Genomic DNA, 26087 nt, shown 5'->3' with positions numbered 1-26087 from the left:
AAATATTTAAAATATATATATTTTTTTCAAATTATTAAAATATCAAAACATACTTCATATAAAAATACATAAATATGTAAAAATATTGAACATTTTGTTTCAAAATAATAAATCATTTGAACAGCTTATCCAAAAAAAATCAATTGTGACCTTGGTCCTCAAGGCTCAGTGACTGTCCAGGATTTAAGCCTTTCCCAATACTTTTCCACTGGGGATACTGGATCATTGGTATGCAAATTTAGAAAAGATTCACCACTGTAGACCCCAGTTTTTTTTGTGGTTTTTTTTAAATATAGTGTATTTATTCTTTTGTTTCCTTTTTTCCTTTATTTGAAAGCTGTGTGCGAAACTGGAAATATCTTCTGGCTATGTCGGGCAACATTGTCCATCAACGATGACTACCTACTGAAGTTTCAAGAATTAGCTTCCTTCAGTATTTGCATCACTTGTTGGTTTTAGACAGCACATTAGATCTTTTCTCTGCTGTAGTGGGGCAACGTACATAGACAGCTCAACCTAGTGCCCATAAATCCATCCCCAGCACTAACCATACATCACTCGTTGGTGTTTTCAGTGTCTCGCCATTAAACCACTGAATGATGGAACATATATAAGGGCCAACATAGCCTCCAGGAAATATAAATATATGCAAAAAGACAGTGAGGTTTGCACTCTTTAAGATTTTCTGTGGAAATAAAACTTTCATTTCAAACATAAATATTTCATTATGTTTATTTTCTTAGAAACTCCTAGAGTGCTATCCTCCCTGTCTTTGTGTATAGCAATTTGCTGGATTAAACACCAGGCGTATAGGTATTGTTGAGCGTACCTTTTGAGTGCAGATTCTACTATAATGTTCACCACTGCAACATTATAAATGCCAAGGATATTTGTTAGTTACAATTTCAACCCTGTAGAATACGTGTTTGATGTCTTTAACCCCTTAAGGACGCATGACGTGTCATGATTCCCTTTTATTCCAAACGTTTGGTCCTTAAGGGGTTAAAGAGTCATCTTGTGAATCCAACTTTTGGGCCTTTATTTGGAAAATTGCAGGGGGCATTCGACAATGCATTCAAAGCAATTAAGAAAGAGTTCTGTTGTGGATATGCCCAGTGGCCATCAAATTTGCAATTACCTCCTTCCAAGTTTAGACACACCATCTTTGTTTTAATCAGAAAGGCCTTTGTTGTATACTTTATCCTAGCCTCACATTAATAAGGGAAAAATCTCATTAGATGAAGCTGAAATGTTCTGTAACATAATCTTGACGCTCTGGTACACATTTCAGTTTAATTTGAGGGAGAAGTCTCCTAGTTTCTGTAAGCCCATTATTTAAACATTGAAATAGAAAGTTAGTAATGTGTCCGGGTTCAATATATTTTGGAGGTCAGTCTATGCAGCGTTAGATATGTAATTAATTGGCTAAATTAGTTTGCAGCTCCTACAGCAGCTAATTGAGTCAGATGAGTTTTTTTTTTTTTTTTTTAACAATGACATAAATCATTTAGACTAGAGAAGTTATGGCTATTCTTTGGCACTGCATCTGCTTTGAACTATATTTACCATTATGTTTGGCCAGCATCTGCAGTACTAAAGGTGAGCCCCTAGTGAACAAATAAAATACCTTTGCCACTTTGTACTGTAAACAAACAAAAAAAACAATCTTCGGTCCTTTTTAAGAGAACTAAGCTTTCATTTCCTAAAGTAGAAATGTATTTCAAATAAATGCCACTAGGGGGCGCCAGTGCACAACGTAATGCTTTTTCGTTTAATTTGCAAAGTGAACGCCTTGATTGCATTTTAATGACTTTATAGTTTGAAAGTGTGAAGACCTTTCCTGCCATGTGGTTTAGTGTACCAATCTGTACAACATGCCTTCCAGGGCTCGCAGGATCTGCGCTTCCTATGCGCAGGAAGCCAGGGCTCTTGCAAGAGAGTGAGAAAATGCAGTACAGTGCACAGTTTGCAGATGCAAGAATTCTTGTAGAGTTTAGCACTCAAAGTAAGTTTTGGCTTTTTAAACCATTTCCATAGCAATAACCTTGTAGAAATCCAATCCTGTACTGCATTGTGCCTTCTTAACCCCTTCAATGCAAGAAGAGCCAGCACCTCCCCACAGACATGAATGCACACTCTCTCACTTGGCACCAAATGGTCTCTAGCTTAAAGCAGAAAAATGGAAGCCATACACAGTCTCCTCCCCCCTCTTTTCTCATCTTTTGTTCATTCTTTTTCCACTAAGTGTTTGTTCTGTTACCCTAACCTTTGTATTTGGATCTCTACAATTCCAAGTATTTCTCACCTTATCACGGTGGAGACTTGGCACATGGACTGCTTATCATTTTTTTTTCTGAGGTCAAATCAATATTTTTACGTTCATTTCCTAGGCCAGGGTCGGTAACTTCCCTCTCTCCGGATGTTGCAGACCAGATTTCCCCTGCACTAGCAGCTGTGAGAGTATTATGGAAGATAGTCTACAACATCGGGAGCGCCAGAAGTTGCCTACCCATGTCATATGCGTTTCTAGTCCTTTCACAATTCAATCTGCCTAGGCTTAAAAGTGCAGTATGTTTTGGTGACCAAGATGCAATGAACTGCATATGCTCTCTTTCGTTTTCCTCTTTCTTCTCATTGGTCATTTTAACAACAAGAAGCCATGCTGAACTCTGTATTAAGAATATTAGCGGAAATGATCATTTGTTAGCGATGTGTAATGTACTATGAATGTGTTCATCTCCAGATTCCTACCCAATGAATTATTTTTTTAATTTTTTTTAAATATATATCAAACTAAAGGGGAAGTCTTATGGTAAACAAAACATGCTGCTGGACTACAGCTCCCTTGATTCTCTGGCTGTCTATTGCATTCAAAGACTTTTGGGAGTTCACTGTATCTGTGAACTGTATACTGTATCAACATTTAGAGGACACAGTATAAGACCCTGGTTCTATGGTCATCAGATTCTGCGGAGTGTAGCATTGTCAATGTGTTTTTGTCTTTTTATTTATTTATTTTGTAATCCTCACCTAAGCGTCTCATCTTCACTTATTGTTTATTTGGGCAATGAAGCTTACACTGTCTGATTTCCTTATGGGAGTGTCTCTTTTCGCATTTAAAAGTTGAATTTTAGCTTTACAAGTCAAATAGTGCACAGTCCTTTATTATGTGAAAGAGGAAACCTTGCTGTTTTGTTTTTCCAGAATTGTGATGAGATCAGAGCTTTAGTCACAAATAAGTAAAGGCTGCATCAGTTAATACCATTCATTATGGCTAAACTTGGTCTCTGTATATCTTAATTAGAGTCTACCTTTACATCACGATATAGGTGCAGCATTGTCAATAGTGACTTCTCCTTTAAGTTTTCTTTTATTTCTAGGCTCTACATATACTAATAAAATCTTTCCAGTCCAATATTGCTGCATCTACAAAGTTTAGCAAAGCTTCATGCATCTGGGGATCTACCTTTTGGACACCCCTGCTTTAAGGGAATAATATATATATATAGTTTTGATTTAGATGTACCTTTAAGAGTTATTTTATTATTTATATAGCGCTGTACAATGGGATCTGCACATTTTTGTTTTGACATCCCTAAACAAACGGGAAAGCTATGTGACACGAGACACATGCCTCCACCTGTCCTTCCTAGACTTCTATGTTTTAATATTCTCTAATATCGTAATTTAGGTTAGAAATATTTGTATTCAGTTTTAATTTTAACAACAAGTCCATGAACATTGTGGAAATTGTTGTAAAAGTGCTTCAAGATGATGCCGAGATGGACCCTATTAATGGTGTTCTCTTTAGGCGGCATTTTTTCTTATAAAACAAGCTGTAAATAAAATGTTCGCCATATAAATTGTTGACCTAGATAACTGCTGTTTGACAGAATTTAACATGTATCTACTCTTGACTTAGATTATGCAGTAACAATTTCTGCCAAAGGAGCACAGGGGATGTGTTCTGGTGCAGTACATTAGTTAGAAACAGAAGAGAATAGAAAGGTCCAACTTGCTTCCTAAATATGTAAAAATCAGCCTGGCAAGATTCCTTAAAGGGACATGTCATTAAAGTGGTCTGGGTGCAGTATCCCTGTCCCATTAACCTTGTAGCTGTAAACATTGCAGTTTTCATTGCACTGCTAAGACTGCCTCTAGTGGCTGTCTACCAAACTGCAATAAGAGGCGCACCCTGCTGTTTCACGGAATTTAACGCTGAACATCCTCATGCTTATGTATGAGAATGTCCAGCACCTTCTAAATCCCCATGGGAAACACCGATTACTGGGAATCCTTAGAATTATCTTTTTATATACTTCCTGTGTATTGTGGTTAGCAAAACCAGCATGTATTCTATATTTTCTGCCTCTCTTGCAATCTTTGGCACTCATGAGTAAAAATACTGAATGTGCTGTTACTACCTGTTTGGTCAGTTTAGTTTTTGCAGGGAATCATGTAACATTCTGTATTTGTGTGTCTCAACTTATATAAAGAGAGTGTGCACACACAATACTTTGTCCTGTGCATAGGATCGAACTGATTTCTTTGTTTTTTACAAAATTAGTTTGGTCTGTCACTAGCCGTGAAGCAGTAAAAGGCTGACTGAGTACCTGGGGAAAGTATCAAAATTGTGGACCCTACATGTCCTGAAGCATTCCACCACAATCTAATCAATTCATATATTCTTTTCCTGCATTTTGCAGCTCATGTCAACTCACCCTATTAATACTGCTTTGATCCCATACCCTTACATATGCTTTCTTAATACCCAACTGCCAGAGCGCTCTCACATTGCTAAAAATGTTATTCTATAAAATATCATGTAATGGACATCAGTAGGATAAACGGTGCACTAACCTGCGAGTAAGGACACTAGTGACTGCCAGTTTGGTCATGTTAAAGGAACACTATAAGGTAAGGAACACAAACATGCATTCCTGACCCTATAGTGTTAAAAACACTATCTGCCCCGGCCCACCCCGTTCCCCTAAATATAGTAAAATCTAACCTTTATTCCAGTCTGCTGCTGGCTCTGCCACTGACCTGCCTCCTAGGCTGACATCATCAGAAATTATATGCATAGAAATGCATTAGATTGGCAGAGATGGTCAATTCTGATGATCTCAGCCAAAAAGGTGGGCTGGGGTGGAGCCAAACGCTGTGAAGCACCTCTAAAAGCCATCTGAAGAGTGGCCAGTATGGAAGTGGAAGTACTAGGCTGTAATGTAAACAACACATTTTCTCTAAAGACAGTTTTTACTGCAAAAAAAATAAATAAAAAAGCCTAAAGGGAATGATTATACTCACCAGAACAAATACAATACGCTACAGTTGTTTTGGTGACTCTAGTCTCCCTTTAAGGATGAGTCATGGGTTTAATGTAATGGATATTAATCTATAGCATTGATGTCTCTACTGCATTATACATGTCCTTTCAATGTCCTCAGTTAATCTAGTTATTGTCTTTAGAAACCTTGTTTCCAGTATGAAGAGACCGTGAGAACACCTCACAACAAAAAAAGCCCCATCTTGGAAATTGGCTTCTGCCATCACGTGAGGCTCCAGCACTCCACCATTCAGTGTTTTCTTAGAGCTTTTAAAGTTTGAAAACTTACACCATTTTCAGAAGCTATATTTATAAGATATCCTGGGAATTTTGAGAAATAAGTGCACCCCCAAATGGACCAGTAGCCTTTAAAGGCTGAGAATGCAGTTGGTGACTCTTTGTTCATGAAGACATGGCCCAGTTTTTTGTATTCTTTATATTGCACCGTGTGTGTGTGTGTGTAATATATATATATTCTCTATATCTCCATGTATCTGTTTACTATATAAACATGACTCTGTCAATGTACAAGAAGTGATTGCTTACTGAGCCAGGGTAACTGACCCCTAAAGCACATTTTTCTCAAAATTCCTATATGAACAGAACTTTGTCTGCTCTAATAAAATAAGTGTTCACATTATATTAATGGCAACTTTATCAAAAGTCTTTCTTGACATTCTGTATGCACAAAGCATTGATTGATTGTAAAACTAAACTAATATTAAGATATATACATATTAAGATAAATTAATATGAAAATAACACATTAACAAGTGGCCCCTGCCTTTTCTCTAGGGTCATCATATTGTAAAGTCTGCAGAAAGCTAATACATAATGAAAAGCCTCCTGGGAATCTAAGTAGCGAGTGTCGTGGTTTGTGATTACAGTGAAGGCAACAAGATACCTTAAGATCCTTCCATGCAACATACAGAAGAACGGTTCTCAAACTGCAAAGGAGACAGTTATGGGGATCCAAGAAAACCTAATTTAATCAACCTTAATAAATAACCTTTTTGTAGTCACAAGGGGCTGGGCACTTTGCCAAGCCAACCTCTGGCAGCAAAATGGTTAATTGTACTTTAGTCTGGGGGGGGGGGGGGGGGGGGGAGAGTGCATCATCTGATTATATATGTGTATATATATATATTCATATTTTCATGCTGTAATACTTATATATTTTATTTTTTTCTCTGCGCTGACTTTTCGTCACCAGTGGCAGCTCACCATCGAACGGCCCGAGAGGAACATGGAGAAAAAAATAAAGAGTACCGCGGTCGTAGTCCTATGAGACAGCAGCGATTGGACGGAGATGGGAGAAAGCTAGGTTAGTAGCGGGAGATTCTAATCTGTCTTTTTGATCACCTATCAGGGTTATTAAAGGAGCACTATAGGGTCAGGAACACAAACATGTATTCCTTTCCATATAGGGTTAAAACCACAATCTGGCCACCCTAAGCCCCTCATGCCTCCCTAAATATAAAAATCTTACTTGTATTCAAGTCTGGAGCTGCTTACTGTGTCATGGTTTCCTTTAGACCTGCCTGCCGACAGCAGCAGAAGTGGTGGCCTGATTTGGGGGGATACTTTTTTTCATCATCTTCTTACAATCCTTTACCATGCCCTCAGAATGACTGACAAACCTCAGCTTAACTGTTTTTAAAAAACATTCCTGTTTGTTTTGTACAAATGGTCCTGTTGCAAATGGTCCCTCAAGAAAGTATTTCCTTAAATTTAAATGTGGATTGCGTCTGCTCTCTGTGACCTTTCTACTGACATAACCATGTAACCCGTGTAGTGTTCCATTTCGGGCCTATCTTCCTAATTTCAAATATTACCATTTCATGTTTTCTTTACTCAGTGAAAGAGGAGCGACCTGATCAGAGGGACCCCTTGTCGGACTTGCAAGACATCAGTGACAGTGAACGGAAAACCAGCTCTGCGGAATCATCCACAGGTATCATGCGTTCTAACCTACCCTGTTATTATTTTATTTGTTACTTGGGGCACATTCATCAAATATTTAGTATTTTGAGAATGAACTGGGGATATCTACCTTCATATGGTGTCTTCTTTCTTTAAGTTTTTTTTGTAAAGGTGTAAGAGTTTTTTCTGACACCCAGCAGTGACCAATGATGACAGTCTTTTCAAAGACACGTATTCACAAATCTGTCTGCTGAAATGTGAAGTAGATTGACATTTGGATTATTGATAATTTTCATTACTCCAGGTGTCTAAATCTCAGTTTAATTCTACAGATCAATGACTGTGAAAGTATTTTAGCATGCATGCTCTTCTTCCAATCATACCATTCTATCTCCTTCTGTTTATCACTTGTCCCTGATGTTTTCTGTATTTGGGACTATTGACGAGTGCACTGATAGTTTCCACCTGCCAAGTTTACCATATGCTAAAATCTTCTAAAGTGAGAGGACAGAGGGCAGTGTGGGAGCTAGGTCCCACGTCTAGCCTTGTTGTTACATAAAAATGATCAGAGGTAAACTAAAGGCACTTTAATGTGTTGGAGGGCTAGACTAACGGAACATATTTTGGGGGATATTACTGCAGTAGAATAAATCAGGTTTACGAAATTTGCAGATAAAATGTAATGTTTCATTCAAAAGAGAATTTTAATTGCAATTTGCTAGTAATAAAATGACTTCATTGAAAGTGTCAAACGTTCCATTTGGTACATACTTACTGGTATGTCTGTATAGTTTCGAAAAATATATTCTTTTGTTGAGAAATATGAACAGTGTTGAACATAAATACCCAACATATCAAAATTTTAAAAATTACAGGTTTTAAACAGGAGTATATTAAATGGACACTCTAGTAACCAGAACAACTACAGCTTAATATAGTGGCTCTGGTGTTTATAGCCTGTCCCTGCAGGCCTTTTAATGTAAACGCTAACTTTTCAGAGAAAAGGCAGTGTTTACATTGCAGCCTAGGACTAACTTCCACTAGAAGTGCTTTGTGTGTCAGTGTCTGCATGGAGTCCCTGAACATTCCTCATGGAGATGCACTGATTCAACACATATCTATGCGGAGATGCTCATTTCGGGGGCGTTTAGCTGCACATATGCAATAGCCTCCCAGTACTTTTCTATGAGAAAGCATTGGATTGGCTGATATCATCAAGACTGATCTCAGCCATGGAGGCAAAGCTAACCGCAGCAAGAGGTGAAAAGGTGAGTAGTTCACTAAAAGCGGGGCCGGACCTAAACTGCCATTCCAGCCCACACCAGTACTATAGTGTTAGGAATATACTGTAGTATATGACATGTAACTGAACTTCAAGACTGTAAAGGCTTTTTTAAAATATGTATACAGCTGTTATAATAATGGTGCGTGCAATTGTCATCGTTCTTAATTAGATTTATTGCACTTGGCTGTGGGAATGTTATGCACATTGCTCAGATGGAATTTGATGGCTTAATTATTTTTCTCTCAAGTAAAAAAAAAAAAAAAAAAAAAAAGAAAAGACAACCAAATTCTCTATTGCATTACTATAGAAAATGGCTCTATAACTAAAACATTTATGATGTAAAGGCAGCCAAGTATATATACATCTGGTTTTATGTCTTTCAACTGACATCCAAACATTTCGGCCAAACTTGTAGAAAATGCAAATGTATTGCTTCCAAATCCTGCCCTCAAAAAGTCACTCCAGAATGTATTACGAAGTATGGTAGTGTAGCACATTCAAGGGACATGCATCACTTTGAGAAAACTGTTTCATTCAAATGCTTTAGCCTTAAATTACACAATTGCCTCACTCTGCGGGTTAAATATATATATTTTTCATATTTACCTGCATCTTCTTTCTTATGCTTTTCACACCCACTGTAGGGGGACAATGATCTAACCAGTCAGTGTCTTATCCCTAGGAATTCTAGATAAGTGCATTGGGCATGCCTAACAGATTTACAATTGTGCAGTTAGAAGATCTCTTCACCCTGCGGTATCTGACAGAGGGAGAAGAGAGGCAGTCTGATCAGTATGATTCATACGGAGCAAACTCCTGTGTTGGATCTCTCTCCCCCTAAGAAAAACATAGCTAAGAGATGTTCCCATCAGTGTATCCCTTTAACCCCTTAAGACCGCAGCCAAATGTACAAGTTGTGAACCAAAAAAAATGTAAACAAACCACAGATTTTGACTATATGTCTGTTCAACAATAATTTACCTCTTTCATATTAAATGCACCCACACTTATTATATATCATTTTGTTCAGGGGAAACAGGGCTTTCATTTAACATCCAATATTTAGGTATGGAACATAACGTAATATGAATAAAATATAAAAAAATGAGAGAAAATATGATTTTTTTTTAAATTTTCTTAGTTCTATGTGACATTCTAACTGTGAATGTCATAATACTGTTTGCTTTTACTGCAATAAAATACACATATTTGTATTCAGCGATGTCTCACGTGTAAAACAGTACCCCCTATGTACAGGTTTTATGGTGTTTTGGGAAGTTACAGGGTCAAATATAGCATGTTACACTTTTCAGTTTTTTCACATTGAAATTTGCCAGTTTGGTTATGTTGCCTTTGAGACTGTATGGTAGCCCAGGAATGAAAATTACCCCCATGATGGCATACCATTTGCAAAAGTAGACAACCCAAGGTATTGCAAATGGGGTATGTCCAGTCTTTTTTAGTAGCCACTTGGTCACAAACACTAGCCAAATTTAACGTTAATATTTGTTTGTGTGTGAAAAATGCAAAAAACTAATTTGAAAGCCAATTTTGGCCAGTGTTTGTGACTAAGTGGCTACTAAAAAAGACTGAACATACCCCATTTGCAATACCTTGGGTTGTCTTCTTTTGCAAATGGTATGCCATTATGGAGGTAATTCTTATTTCTGGGCTACTATACGGTCTCAAAGCCAACGTAACCAATCTGGCGAATTTCATTGTGAAAAAACTGAAACGCAAGCCTTATATTTGACTCTGTAACTTTTGAAAACACCATAAAACCTGTACATGAGGGGTACTGTTATACTCAGGAGACTTTGCTGAACACAAATATTTGTGTTTCAAAACAGTAAAAAGTATGACAGCAAAAATATCGTCAGTGTAAGTGCCGTTTGTGTGCGAAAAAGGCAATAAATTTCACTTTCCCTGACGATATCATTGTTGTAATAAATTTTACGGTTTTGAAACACAAATATTTGTATTCAGCGATGTCTCCCGAGTAAAACAGTACCCCCCATGTACAGGTTTTATAGTGTCTTGGAAAGTTATAGGGTTAAATATAGTGCTAGCAAATTAAATTCCCTATACTTTCGGCCTGGGTTGTTAGGCAGGTCCCGCTAATTGTAATTAATTAGGATACCTAATTATGTAAAATTATTACATAAATATATATGTAAAATTATTATATATACACGTGTGTGTGTGTGTATATATATATATATGTGTATATATATGTATATAATTTTTTTACTATTTTATTTATATATAGGTATACATATAGTGATGTATACGTATATACTTGGGTATATTATTTCGTTCTACGTGTATTTTGATATCTATATATATATATATCTATATATATATATATATATAGATAGATAGATATATATATATATTATCAAAATACAGTTAGAACGAAATTACACACATATATATTTTTAATTATTTATTTTTTTATTTTAATTTTTTTTACGTATTTACATATTTTTTTATTATAATATATATATATATATATAATTATGTATATATTTAATCAATATCCTTCTACGTGTATTTTGATATTAATATATATATATATATATAATTATATATATATATAAATATTAAAATACACTTAGTGTATGTGTAAATGTGTGCGTATATATATATATTATATATAGATCATATATATAATATATATATAATTGATGTAAGTGTATTTTATTTTTAACTCTAATTTATTTATTTTTTTACATTAAGGGGTTAATAGGGGAGGAGAGGGGCAGAGACAGTGTCAGCCAGTGATTTTACATCACTGGCTGACACACAGGATCAGTGATCACAGTGACAGGCTGTCACTGTGATCACCTCCTGCAGATCGCGGTAATTGGCCACAGGGGGAGTGCCTGGGTGGCCAGGCATGCCCCCCACCGCGATCTGCAGGGGGATCCTGCCTGCAGTTACTATGTGTCAGCCAATAGGCTGACACATAGTAACCTCTGATCGCAGTGACAGGCTGTCACTGCGATCAGATCGCAGGGAGAGGCTGTCTCTGCATTCAGATCGCAGAGACAGCCTCTCCCTGCGATCATACTCTGCAGATCGCGGTCACTGACCGCAGGGGGACTGCCTGGGGGGCCAGGCATGTCCCCCGACCGCGATCTGCTGCAGAGAATTCCGCCGGCTCCATGTGTCAGCCGATTTTAAAATCGGCTGACACATGGTAAATACCGATCGCAGTGACAGCCTGTCACTGCGATCGGAAGCTGCAGACCGCGGTCCCCAGGCACAGGGGGGCTGCCTGGGGGGCCAGGCATGCCCCCCGACCGCGATCTGCAGCGGCCATGTTCCGCCGGCCACGTGGGGCTGAAGACCGCCCAGGACGTACTATGCCGTCCTGCGGCGTTTAGAGCCACCAAAATAAGGACGGCATAGTACGTCCTGCGGTCTTAAGGGGTTAAATGAATGACTGCATATTTCTTCTTTGTTATTTAACCTGTAATATAAACAAACATTTATAAAGACCGAGAAAACCGGATAGATTGAATATAAAAAGGTAGAGGTGAAAATGGAGAGTCCGTCCACACTCGATAACATTCTCTGTAGGTAGATCACGGGTTCACTCCTCTATCTCTTTGGATAAGTGCTCTCTGTTTTGGATTTAATGTGAATAAGATCCATTATTTAATGGATTTAGTTCTGCAGTTTTAGTTAAACAGTCCAGTTGCAGGTGGAAAACTTCTTTCCATAGGTGTCTGACTTGTGGGCAGTCTGACACATGTTTTGGTACTTGCATTGTAAATCACATGAGTAAGGGTGAAGTTAAGATTGAAGATGTGGAGCCTATTTGATCATGTATTTAGACATCGACGTTTAGCACTTGTGCAGGATGTGATTGTAGAGGGTATCCCTTTGTGGAAACATGGCTTCACATATTATTAGCTGTTAAATGCAAAAGCTTTTTGCAAAATGTCCATAATGTTTAAGTTGTGTGTATAAATCTGAAGATTTCCTGATAAGAGATCTTGCATATCATTTGCAGTTGGACAGATAAGATACAGCCATGCTGGTTCTGCTGTTAAGTTTCTTATAAAGCCATGATATGAAAGTAATGCCAGAACATCCAGTTGCAAGTTGTAAATTAAAGAAAAACGTGGTTAGGCTGGAGTTAGCCTAGTTCTGCGTGTGCGCCATATATGGAGATCTTAAGTGGGGAAGGGTTCATGGTTGGCATTCAGTACTCGCTGCTTCGTGCAGGTTGCAGTGGGATGTGCACAGACTATGGAACCGAGCTGTGAGTCAGGAGAAGTGAGAGGCTATTGGACTAAAATCGGTTAGTGCTGAAGCATAGTATATTTTAAATAGTGGGGGTAGATTAATAAATACAAGCTGGTGGGGGGGGGGGCGGGGGGATGGTTTTTGTTTATCTTATGCTCCAGATAGAATTTTAGGTTTTCCTCTATAAAAGTTGTAAAAAAAACTTCAATGTAATTTTTCATAAATGCGTTGTAATCCCAGCAGGCACTGCGTCTGGTTCAGAGGAGGAGGAAGAGGAAACCAGCACTGAAGAATCTGAGGAGGAAGAAGAGGAAGAGGAGGATGATGAAGAGGAGGAGGGTGAAGAAACGGGAAGCAATTCTGATGCTGTGTCTGAGCAGACGGCAGGTGAGCTTGATAATTGGAACATACATGACAGAGGTGGTCATTGTCTTACATTGTGAGGCTTAGTAGAGTGCACCTGTCACATCAAAGTGGCACGGTTGGGATTTGTATTAATAGTGTTGGTTCCAGGTATAATTTTTTTTTTTATTGCCATAAGGTTTTAGCTTGTGTCATCCGTATCTGCTGTATCTTTGTCGATTTAAAGCCCTTTTAAATAATACTCCATTATTTAACAGTTAAAAAAAAATGTTTATTTTTTTGCAGAGGAAGTTAGTGAAGATGAGATGACTGATGAGGATGAACGAGAGATTGGAAATCACCTTCCAATTGGTAAGAATCATGACACTCTAACCAATCTGATAATTGCATGGTATAGTGTTTATGGGGGACAGCGACAAATTTGCTCATTATGCCCGTCAATTATCAAACATATTTTATCGTCCGGTGCCACTATTTTATAATCCTTGGGCTTGCATGTGTCCTATACAGAGACAAAATAGTTTTTCTTTATTTAAAACAATAGTTAAAGGGCAGCCATCTCTATAAACATAAGATGAGCAGTATAATCTTCATAATTGTAAAATGTATGTTTATAAAAAATATATGGGATGAGTATCCCAACGTGAAATAAAGCTCCTGTAAATATATTCTGTGTAAATAGTCTACTGCAACATTAAGTACCTTCTAGCTAATTTTTGAAGTTCCAGAATCTAGATTTGACCATGACTCAGCTGACAGTGAAGATGATGAGGACGAAGAAGACGAAAAAAGAGATGATAGTCCTCATTCTAATGCTCAGACAGATGGAGAATACGTCCCAGACTCTCCAGCCATATCTCCTGTTGAGTTGAAGCAAGAGCTCCCCAAATACCTTCCCGCCCTGCAGGTATGTTACGAATTAGATGGCTTTGTTCCCCTTGTATACCTCTCTCCAGCAGGAGACAAATTTCATATTAATTTCACAAAAGCATCTGCTCCACTTTAACCCCTTAAGGACACATGACATGTGTGACATGTCATGATTCCATTTTATTCCAGAAGTTTGGTCCTTAAGGTGTTAATTGAATTACTTAAACTACTATGAAACAGTTTAGACTTGTATTACTGTTCAAGAATACTGGACAACATGCTATTTGCCTCTAATAATTGTTTTAAGCAGGATTTAAAAAACAAAATCCTTTGTCAAAAAAAAAAACCCTATAGTTATCTGAAGAAATGAAAATGTAAAACATTGGGGTAAAGTCTAGATAAAAGTTGTTCATGAAGTGTACAAGAAGACTTTCCTCTTAGGTTTTTCATTATTACACCTTGTTTTATGTCAATACTCTGTGGCTTTTGTTTGACAGGGCTGCCGTAGTGTGGAGGAATTTCAGTGCTTGAATCGCATTGAGGAAGGCACATATGGTGTTGTGTACAGAGCAAAAGACAGAAAAACTGGTAAGTAGTCGTCTGGATTTCTTTAGATAAATTGCCATAGTCAGAATGAATAGCTGGTCTTTAAGTAATGTCTAGAGTATGCTGTCTCAGTTGGAAGCAAAATTAGAGAACCTTTAGAGCACCAACCTTTTTTTTTTTTTTTTGGTCTTGTGTTTCTCGCTGGGTACCCCATCCTCACATCAGCATGGATGATACATTCTGTGCTGGGAGAATTCCGAAGCCTTTTCACTCAGAAACTCCTGTTTGTTGGGTTGAGACACTGGACCAGTGGCATCAGGAACCACCCAGAATATTACGTATTTTAGCTGTTTATATGAGAATAGCCCCATTCCTGTGCCCAGAAATCTTTAATAAAAATATATATAGGACTTCTCGTGTAAAGGGAAGAAATTATAATTTGTTTCACTTTCCAGTTTGAAAAGGGGCTTTTGCTCTCCATCAATTTAGAGTGTCCAAATTCTTCCAAATGTATAGCTGGTTGTGTCTTATCTATTTAAATAAATGTATGAAGTATACAATATGCATATTGTTTCGCAATCATAAGGCTACATCTGTATTTGGTGCATTGAAAGTTAATTGACTCACGTCTTTCATGCAGTAATTGAACTTGTTGCTGTAATGTACTTTGTGTAGATGAAATAGTGGCTTTGAAGCGACTCAAGATGGAGAAGGAGAAGGAAGGGTTCCCTATAACCTCACTCCGTGAAATCAACACCATTCTAAAAGCTCAGCATCCAAATATTGTTACTGTGAGGGTAAGTCATTACGTGTAACCCATTTTGGACAAATAAGCCAAGTGCATTAAAATCCGTCCTCTGACTAAAACACTGCACGTAAGTAACGCCAATGGATTGTTGTTCCAAAAAGCAGGGGCTTTCTGGCTGATGTTGGCTATTTAATACTGGTAACGTGATGGCCAACATTAGCATTAGATAGGTTTCTGATTTCATTACCCATGATGCTTAGCCAGGGAATATATTCACAACTGTCTGCAGTGATTAGCCAGCACTTAAAGCGACAGTGTTTGGGGGTACAAAGTAGAACTTGAAATGTTAAAAATATTCACGTCTAACCGTTTAAGATTGGTACCTTTATGTGTTATATAGATTTCTTTGACTATCTTAAACATTTAATTTACGCATCAAAGTGGAAGTCAGTTTGGACATAAACTACCTTTTTTCTATTTATAAAGCCATTTATCCATCTCTCCCTCCCACCCTTTCCTGTTTGTATGCTTTTGCTTCCCAAACTTAATACGATCCATAAAATTATGCGTCTGAGAGCGAAATTGCTAGCTTTCGTTCTAATTATCTCTAGTCTGTGGTGATGGTTACTGGACCGTATACACACACTGTATTTTTATTTGGCTTAGAGATGGGGAATCTGCACAAATACATGGATAATACGTAGCACGCCTTGAACCAAACTTGGCTTTCAGGAAATATGTGCAGATATTGTTATAAGACGTGAACTGTAATCACAAAATCGTAATGTTTTGTATAATGCTTATGCCGTTTTCTATACTTATTTATTTTAGGAAATTGTTGTTGGTAGCAATATGGACAAAATCTACATTGTCATGAACTATGTGGAACATGATCTCAAGAGCCTAATGGAAACCATGAAACAACCATTTCTACCAGGTGAATGATCTGTGTTTATAAATGAATTCTTCCAGATGTCTCTGTCATATACGTGCTTTCAGGGGCTGTCATAAAAGCATTTTTCTGGAGCAGGTTTAACAATAAATATGGCTAACTTGGCTAACCTTCCAGAAAACCTGTGCCACATCTTGTCACCATGTCATTGATCACTGACATGTTATCTTTCCATAATAACAAGCACAGACATGCCCACTCTTGCAATCATATGAGGAAGAGTAAATATTTTAAAAAGTACAAACGGCGGTTTAGTTTAGTGAAGTACTGCAAATTACATAATGTGTGAATCTAATACAACATTCTTTTCCACCACTTTTATTATTCATTTTGGGTCTTGTTTTTTTTTTTTTTTTTTTTAAATTATTTAAATCAAAGCATTTTTGGATCAACCCTTATAATTTATTCTCTAGACAAAAGCTGATCTGGAATTCAAGGTACCCTTCTGAGTCTCACTCAAACTTCGAAGGATCCCATAATGTGAGAATTCCTCAATGAAAACCCAAAAGGTTCCCCCCTTGGTACCAGTACCAATGAGCTTACAGTTGTCCTGTGGTACATGAGACCTTGTTCAGGTCCTAGACACAGTATAGAAATATACAGTGAAAGCTATCCTGTTTAAAAATAAAATGTCTATTTCGCGAATTACTGTTTTGTAGTTTGTCATGCCATTCTTCCTACTCTGTTGTTTTTTTATTAATGTGTGCTCTTCCATGGTAGACCGTTAGGCATGTGTAATACTTTGGCATTGTTTAATGACCTACACAAAATAAATATAAATATATATATATATATATTTTTTTTTTCTTAATTACTTTGATATCATTGCTCAACAGGGGAGGTGAAAACGCTTATGATTCAGCTGTTAAGAGGCGTTCGACATCTCCACGACAACTGGATTCTTCACAGAGATCTAAAAACCTCAAACTTGCTGCTTAGCCATGCTGGCATCTTAAAAGTAAGGTTTATTTTTAAACAACATTATATTTAATCTTGTAGCTACCATGCCCTGAGTGGAAGAGGAGGATTTTGGTGAAGTCTGACAACTGCAAAGCCTAGCTGGGGTACGACTTCAGATGAGAGCACACATTGCTCCCATTAGTTATTGGGATTAGTAGCCCAAAACTTAAAATGCAGCTTGTGTGTGGCAGTCGCATAACAAACATGCAAGAGGCAGTTAGACTGTTGTCATTGATCTGCCAGAAGACTCCTTTGCCAGAATTTTTCTTTAGTGTTTAAAACTCTGGCATAGTCTACGTGATACTTTACTAATGTCACTTGTTTCCAGGTTGGAGATTTTGGCTTGGCTCGGGAGTATGGGTCACCATTGAAGTCCTACACACCCATAGTAGTCACTCTCTGGTATCGTGCTCCAGAACTGTTACTTGGTGCAAAGGTAGGTACTTTCCGGTGTCTGATATTATTACCACATTTTGGCTAGTCTGAAGTGTGACGTGTTTGTTTTTCACACACTGCATTGTTTTTTTTTTCTGCTTGCAGGAATATTCTACCGCCATAGACATGTGGTCTGTTGGTTGTATATTTGGAGAATTGCTGACCCAAAAACCATTATTCCCAGGGAAGTCTGATATTGATCAGATCAATAAAATATTTAAGGTAAAAGTGTTGCTCATAATGGCTATGATACTGACATGTCAAGTATAAAGCAGTGTTTGTCTGTTTTATTAGGAATCCTTTGAAATATGTCTGTTGTGGCCCATGGCTGCCTTGGTACTGGTTACATATAAGAAGTCAATTACACTTTCTAGAGAATGTTGCATCTCATTGTACAGTTCTACGGAATCTGATGGCGCTATATAAATAATAAGAAATAATAATTTTAGCTCTGTTGCTTTTTTCATATTCAGCAGGATATATAACTTAATATAATACTGACTTATAGACTATGTGTACCATAAACCTTTTCTATACAAGGGTTTACAGGAAGTGCCCAGTGTTCCCATTGTAAATAATGGAAGAACCAGGATTGGCCGATAGATCTTACACTTCCTGGTCTTGGGAGAAATCCCTGCAGAAGCGACAGTTTTAGGTATTTGCAATGGACATTGTTGGTAGGGCTGGTTCTTTATGGATTATATCCGCGATTCATAGACAGAGCTATTTGCCTTACTCTAGAATGTTATGTTTCTGATTTTTATTTTTATTTTTATTACCAAAATGATAATTAAGCAGTCTAGTTGGAATTAACATGACCAATGCTTTTTTATTTTTTTATTTTACATTTTATAGGATCTTGGCACACCAAGTGAGAAGATCTGGCCCGGGTACAATGAACTTCCAGCGGTGAAGAAAATCACTTTCACAGAATATCCATACAACAATCTCCGAAAGAGATTTGGAGCTCTTCTATCAGACCAAGGCTTCGATCTGATGAACAAGTATGTAGATAATCAAACATTATTAAGTTAGTCTAGCTATGCTAGTGATAATGGAGATGTTTTTTAAGGTTATAATTTGAGATACTCTGGGTAAAAATATGGTAGGTTGGTTCATCCATGGGAGGGGGGGGGGGTGTTTAGTAGTTCATATATGGATAATCCCAGTCTACGTTACAGCTAAACAGCACTTCCCCACTCTAATACATGCAGTACATCCCAGTACTTTTTAGGAAACTACCTTCACCAGAGTTTCTAGGTATTACTACATTACCGTACAGGTTTAACTTCTGGAGCCAGAGATTTTCTTGTTGTGATGGTTTCTAATTTCATCCATTTTCTCTACCTTCTCTTCCAGGTTTTTAACCTATTGTCCAGCCAAAAGAATCAACTGCGAAGATGGTTTAAAGCATGAATATTTCCGAGAGCCTCCACTACCCATTGACCCATCCATGTTTCCAACTTGGCCTGCGAAGAGTGAGCAGCAGAGGGTTAAACGTGGAACCAGTCCTCGTCCGCCAGAGGGAGGATTAGGGTACAGTCAGCTGGTGAGTATGGCTCTATGGTTTTAAACTTGGACTAGACTACAATAGACTACTTTGCATTAACAAACATTGTATTGCACTGCTTGTCCCTCCGACACAAGGAAGAGTTAATATATCTTGGGTGAAAAAAATACTGGATTTTTGGTGGAAGACGAAAAGTCAGTCACCAGGAAAATGCAGACATGAAATGCTACACTCGACTGAGACGGGAATAATAACCGTTCTAATCGCCTTCCTTACTGTTTAACTATAGTATTCTCCCAGGGTTGTAATGAGCACATTAATTTGTACATTGCAAATTGGTGAGCCGCAAATGAAAAACAGATGTTTTAATCCAGACTTTAATTTTCAACAGGAAAGATACTAATTATTATATTGGCATGAACGTAGGAGTTAAGTGCACGTTATGCTTCTATGTTTCAGTGCTTATTCTTTTGGTATTGGATTTATGTAACAAGACAGAAAAGGGAAAAAAAAAAAATGGAAGGTGCTTACTGACGTTTATGTGTAATGGATGCTTTAACCCTTTAAGTCCGGAGGACATACTATTACGCCACGCAGAAACCGGCTCTAAACGCCGGCGGGCGTAATAGTACGTCCTCGCTTTTATTGCCGCCCACGTGGCCGGCGGTATTCTCCCGCTGCAGATCGCGGTCGGGGGGGATGCCTGGCCCCCCGGGCAACCCCCCCTGTGGCCGGTGACCGCGATCTGCAGTCTCTGATCGCAGTGACAGGCTGTCACTGCGACCAGTATTCAGCATGTGTCAGCCGATTTGAAATCGGCTGACACATGCGGCCGGCGGCTTTCCCCTTGTGCAGATCGCGGTCGGGGGACTTACCTGGCCCCACAGGCAGTCCACCTGGGGTCAGTGACCGCGATATGCTAAGTCTGAGATCGCAGTGACAGGCTGTCACTGCGATCTCAAAGCACTCTGATCGCAGTGACAGCCTGTCACTGCGATCAGTGTTACATGTGTCAGCCTATTGGCTGACACATGTAACTGGCACAATGATCCCCCTGCAGATTGGAAGGGGGGAGTGCTTGTACCACCCAGGCACTCCCCCCTGTGGTCAATTACCCAATCTGCAGGAGGTGATCACAGTGACAGGCAGTCACTGTGATCACTGATCCTTTGTGTCAGCCAGTGATGTGAAATCACTGGCTGACACTGTCTCTGCCCCCTGTCCTGTAAAAAAAAAAAAAAAATAATATTAGTTCAAAAAATAAATTAAAAAAATTACAGTTACAAATAAAATATACTTAGATCATATATATTATATATATATATATGATCTAAGTATATATATACACATACACACACACACACACACACACTTACACATACACGACGTGTATTTAAATATTAATAAATATATATATATATATTAATATCAAATTACACGTAGACTGATACTGATTAAATATATATATAATTATTGTTATATATATATTTATATATAATATAAAAAAATATATATGTAAATACGTAAAAAAATAAAATTAAAAAAATATTTAAAAATAAATAATTAAAAAATATATAGATGTGTGTGATTTCGTTCTAACTGTATTGTGATAATAATATATATATATTTATATCAAAATACACATAGTACAAAATAATATATATCATAATATATATCTATATACATAAATATATACGTATATATCACTATATATACCCATATATAAATAAAAATATTTTTAAAAATATATATATATATACGTATATATACACCTATGTATGTATATATATATACACATATATTAATTCACATATATTTATGTAATAATTTTACATAATTAGGTATCCTAATTAATTACAATTAGCGGGACCTGCCTGACAACCCATGCCGAAAGTATAGGGAATTTAATTTGCTAGCACTATATTTAACCCTATAACTTTCCAAGACACCATAAAACCTGTACATGGGGGGTACTGTTTTACTCGGGAGACTTTGCTGAACACAAATATTAGTGTTTCAAAACAGTAAAATGTATTACAACGATGATATCGCCAGTAAAAGTGACGTTTTCTGCATTTTTCACGCACAAACAGCACTTACACGGACGATATTATTGCTGCAATACTTTTTACTGTTTTGAAATACAAATATTTGTGTTGAGCGAAGTCTCCCGAGTACAACAGTACCCCACATGTACAGGTTTTATGGTGTTTTCAAAAGTTACAGCGTCAAATATAAGGCTTGTGTTTCATTTTTTTCACATTAAAATTCGCCAGATTGCTTACGTTGCCTTTGTGACCCTATGGTAGCCCAAGAATGAAAATTACCCCTATGATGGCATACCATTTGCAATAGTAGACAACCCAATGTATTGCAAATGGGGTTTGTCCAGACTTTTTTAGTAGCCACTTAGTCACAAACACTGGCCAAAATTGGCGTTTTTTGCATTTTTCACACACAAACAAATACTAACGCTAACTTTGGCCAGTGTTTGTGACCAAATGGCTACTAAAAAAGACTGGACATACCCCATTTGCAATACCTTGGGTTGTCTACTATTGCAAATGGTATGCCATTATGGGTGTAAATTTAATTCCTGGGCTACTATACAGTCTCAAAGGCAACGTAACCAATCTGGCGAATTTCAATTTCAAATGTAACACGCTATATTTGACCCTGTAACTTCCCAAAACACCATAATACCTGTACATAGGGGGTACTGTTTTACACGTGAGACATCGCTGAATACAAATATGTGTATTGTATTGCAGTAAAAGCAAACAGTATTTTGACATCCACCGTTAAAATGTCACATAGAACTAAAAAAAATTAAAAAAAATATTTTTTTCTCCCATTTTTTTATATATTTTTTATATTAAATTATGTTTAATACCTAAATATTTGATGTTAAATGAAAGCCCTGTTTCCCCTGAATAAAATGATATATAATAAGGGGGGATGCATTTCATATGAAAGAGGTGAATTACGGTTGGACAGACATATAGCGCAAATGCCAGGTTTTGTTTACGTTTTGTTCTGTTCACAACTTGTACATTTGGCTGCGGTGTTAAGGGGTTAAGGAATAACTAAAATGTTTTGTTCATGAACAGGGTTGTCATTGGGTGACTGTTGCTTTTACAGGTTTTATTTGTTGTTGTTTTTGGCGTTCTTTATTTATGGTTTGAAGTGATAAACAGGCTTAAGAGCTAGAATGTAGTCCATCCCTATTAACTAAAAGCTTAATGCAGTATAACATGGGACAAGAAATGGGCTGCAAGCTGTACATGAGATAAGGACCCAAAGACAGAGAGAAAATGACGAAAGATGGGTTCCAAGCAAGTATAATTATAGCTCAACATGGAACATCAATGCCAGCAGACAGAGGTTCTGTGGTCTTTTCCCGAGATTGCTTATAGATGGGAAGCAGCAGGTACTTGGCAGCAAGAGTCCATCTAGCCTTATGTGGGGGTACAGGATTTTTAACAGTAGGTTTACTTTTATACCCTGAATTTAACAAATAAATGTTTGTTAGATCTGAAAATTAAAACAAAATTTAGAAATTGACACTCTTGTATTTAGTTCTATCCTTGAACTGCTACAAACTTTTGTTGAAAACAACATTAACACATATGACTTTCTATAACACATATGACTTTCTATAACAGGTCCCCTATAAGTTTGTCAACATTTTGCTGTAAATGCTGTACGCGACGGCAGTCTGCATGGCACAGAGCAGATTTCTGTAAAAAATATACTTTTTTGACTTTAACCATAAAAGGGAACAACCGTCACTGCGTGGGAGGAGGTCCTTGTTGCAGTCTAAGCATGGTTCTTAAAATATTACTGCTAATGCCGGTTTTCGTTTGGATTTGTCATTTATTGATTATTACTCCTCTGTTCTGCATTCCCCAGGCCCATGTCTAATTAACCTTTTATATAGATATATTGATCCACGGGGAGCGAGAGTAGGGCATATATATATATATATATATATATATATATACTACCGGCCACACGTTTACTGTCCCATCAGCTGAGTCATCATTTATTTAATGTAATCTCAGGATTTCTTATGCAATGGACTCCTTATGCTGACAGTAGTGGCAAGTGTAGCAAATTGTTTTTATTTTGTAAATCTTTATTTTGGTGTGCTTAGATAGCATAACTTCAAACAATGCCACAATTGCAAAAACAGGAACATAATGAGACATATTGCAGAATGCTTTAAATAATTATCAAGTGAAGGGAACAGCACAATTTTATACTGTAGAGGTCATAATAGTGTTCGTTTACATACCTAAGATCAAATAATGAGGTCCGCAAAATGTTATGTGGAAAATAATCATTCGATAAAAACAGTGTGTGAAATTTCAAAGTATATATCGCACAAGAGAAATGTTCGATTCCCTTATTGTTTGAAAAATATAGCTATAGCATATTTCAATCAATAAAACTGTGTCCTAAATCAATTGATAATTGGTGAAAAAAACCTCTTGAATGAAGATAAGATGTGATTTCTGTTTGTTTGCAGGGAGATGATGATTTGAAAGATACTGGCTTTCACCTCACAACCACCAACCAAGGAGCTTCTGCTGCGGGTCCTGGGTTCAGTCTAAAGTTTTAAACTTGATCTTTTGAAATGACTTGCTTCCCATTAAACCATTCAAATAACGTACAAACCATACTTGGTGTTTGGAGAAATATTTCATTCCAAATGAGGACATCGTGATATGAGCAAGGACTACAACAAATATTCTCAAGTCTTTGACTTAATTTATTTTTCTCTGTTGTATATTTGTAGAGATGAAATGCATTTCAAATTGTTTATCTTGGTTCTGTAAACTGTTAGTTGGGTTTATGAAATCTACCATATTTTGTATGGTTTTTATGTTTATATATGTTCGCTCCCACACTTTTCTATTTTAACGTCTTGGGATGTTCGGTCCCTGCTTCGTGTGGAGTCACAGATGACTTTTGTTACCTGGATGAATTTTTTTATTTTTTTTTTGAGGTTTTTCAGAATTTGAGACTGAAGTGATCTTCAGTGAACCATATCTGGTCATGACAAAATGTGACCTGAATGTTGGATTGTTGCTGTATCTTTATGACCTATCAACCGTTCTTTTGAACATTCTGCTGTAACACTTTGACCTCTCCGCAGACCAACGTTCCAGTAAAGCCAAAGAGCATGTCACTGGAACCATTAAACAAGGGAAGCTTTTTAAAAAAAAAAAAAGACTTTTGTCTGTACACCCACACATGTATGTGTTTTACAGGCTTATTTTTCTTAAACTTATTTTTGTATTAAAGAAGTCCCTCACCTTTGGAAACGTGCAGTTTTCATTCTTTTGGGTTTCAGGAGTTTGAGGATAGTAAGATGGGACAATTATCGTCTTCTATCCTATGTTGCTGATTTCTTTCCCCCCCTCCCACTCCTTTACTTCCTAATGTAATACCATGTTAAAGACATCTGAGATATATATTTGCTACCTCTAACGCAGGTATATCTATCCTTTGTCTTCCAGCTGTTATTGCACTAAAAGTCCCATAATTAGCAAGTTGGGGCACAGTGCCTGCTCTAAAGTCCAACAGGGCTTTTAAAAATAAAAAATCATATCACAAGAGAGATATTTCTCATATACGATATATCTGCACATATTTTTTGTTCTACCAAATTTATGAACAGCTGAACAAAAAAGGGTTGTAGACTGTTTTTTGTTTTTAATTTTATTGGCAAAATCTGAATATGCAATTGTAAATAAAATAGCGTTTTATAATTATGCTGTAGTAACATTTTTATTTTGGGGTTGAATTCGTTAAAAATGTTTTTTTTTTGTTTTTTTTTTTTCCTCCCTTTTATTTATATTACAAAGAAATTCACAATATACTAAAAAACAATAATACAGATGAAAGTATAAAACATGGGTAGCATAGACTACGAGATGTATCAATCATCTCCTTTTAGCTCCATTTGTCTAAATATAGTAATCGTCCTGGGGTAAAGAAAAAATGCGTCCAGGGTCGGACTGGCCCACCGGGATACCAGGAAATTTCCCGGTGGGCCGCAGCACTTGGGGCTGGGGAGAGAGCTCTAATACCTATAGTAAATCATTTGGTAATTTTCCCCTCGGACTGTCTGGGTCCGAGGAAATTATGGAGGGAGGAACTTGGGGCCATAGGGCCGCATTGAGGATAGGGCAGCTGGATGGAGTTTTCTGGCACTCAGCCTCTGCCCACAACCGTAAGCTCCGTCCCTAATCGCAAGCTCCACCCCAATCTCAAGCTGTTGACTTCAGGGCAGGAAATGGAGTTCTCGCCTCGTAAGGCTTCCACTGCAGCATCTGACAGTGCCAGGTGGGCTTCAGATACACTGCAACTAGTGAGTGAGAGTGATCGTGTGTGTCTGTGTGTCAGTGAGCATGTCTGCAGTGAGTTTGTCTGTAGTAAGCTTGTGTGTGTGTGTCAGAGAGTTTGTACTACATATGTGTGTACCTGTAAGCTTGTGTGTGTCAGTGAGATTGCCTGTCTGTGAGCCTGTGTACCAGTGAACTTGTGTTAGTGAGATTGTCTGTGCCTGCATGTGAGTATGCTTACTGTATAATTTAATATTTTTACCCTGAATGGACTATTTATAATCAAAAGAGAAACATGCCAACAATAAAAGTGTGTGTATATGTAATATATATATTTAAACACAAAGACACACACCAGTCAAGCCATAAGACTTTCTTTTCCCACAGAAATCTCACATTGACAGTGCTCTCGCTACTGCAAGGGATTCTGGGTAAGTGTATGCACATGAGCTCGGCAAAGAACCACATTTTTGCCTCATAATTCCACTTTATACATGAATTCCTTGGAGTTTGTGTCTGCTGTATACAACAGGTTTGAGGAAGAGTGCTGTTAAAG

At 37.4% G+C, this 26087-nt stretch overlaps 1 protein-coding gene across 13 annotated transcripts in view; it reads left to right on the top strand.

The window, feature by feature from the left end:
- LOC134577559 (cyclin-dependent kinase 11B) overlaps nt 1-24508 on the top strand; it is a 34257-nt gene extending 9749 nt beyond the window's left edge. For 3 of the 13 annotated variants that reach the window (XM_063436355.1, XM_063436353.1, XM_063436349.1), the window contains exons 7-21: nt 1886-2005; nt 6528-6653; nt 7188-7283; nt 13035-13181; nt 13443-13508; nt 13880-14064; nt 14525-14615; nt 15249-15370; nt 16153-16258; nt 17110-17231; nt 17562-17669; nt 17774-17890; nt 18524-18672; nt 19028-19217; nt 23710-24508. In XM_063436355.1, coding sequence (XP_063292425.1) covers nt 1886-2005; nt 6528-6653; nt 7188-7283; nt 13035-13181; nt 13443-13508; nt 13880-14064; nt 14525-14615; nt 15249-15370; nt 16153-16258; nt 17110-17231; nt 17562-17669; nt 17774-17890; nt 18524-18672; nt 19028-19217; nt 23710-23802 — 1838 coding nt within the window. In that variant the 3' untranslated portion in view covers nt 23803-24508. The remainder of the gene's footprint in view (nt 1-1885; nt 2006-6527; nt 6654-7187; nt 7284-13034; nt 13182-13442; nt 13509-13879; nt 14065-14524; nt 14616-15248; nt 15371-16152; nt 16259-17109; nt 17232-17561; nt 17670-17773; nt 17891-18523; nt 18673-19027; nt 19218-23709) is intronic. The other 10 variants (XM_063436360.1, XM_063436357.1, XM_063436358.1 and 7 more) reach the window with 8 other exon arrangements.
- The last annotated feature ends 1579 nt before the right edge of the window (nt 24509-26087 follow it).

The sequence above is a fragment of the Pelobates fuscus genome, chromosome 11 (assembly GCF_036172605.1).
Source record: "Pelobates fuscus isolate aPelFus1 chromosome 11, aPelFus1.pri, whole genome shotgun sequence".
Lineage (NCBI taxonomy): Eukaryota > Metazoa > Chordata > Amphibia > Anura > Pelobatidae > Pelobates > Pelobates fuscus.
This window is presented reverse-complemented; position numbering and strand designations above follow the sequence as displayed.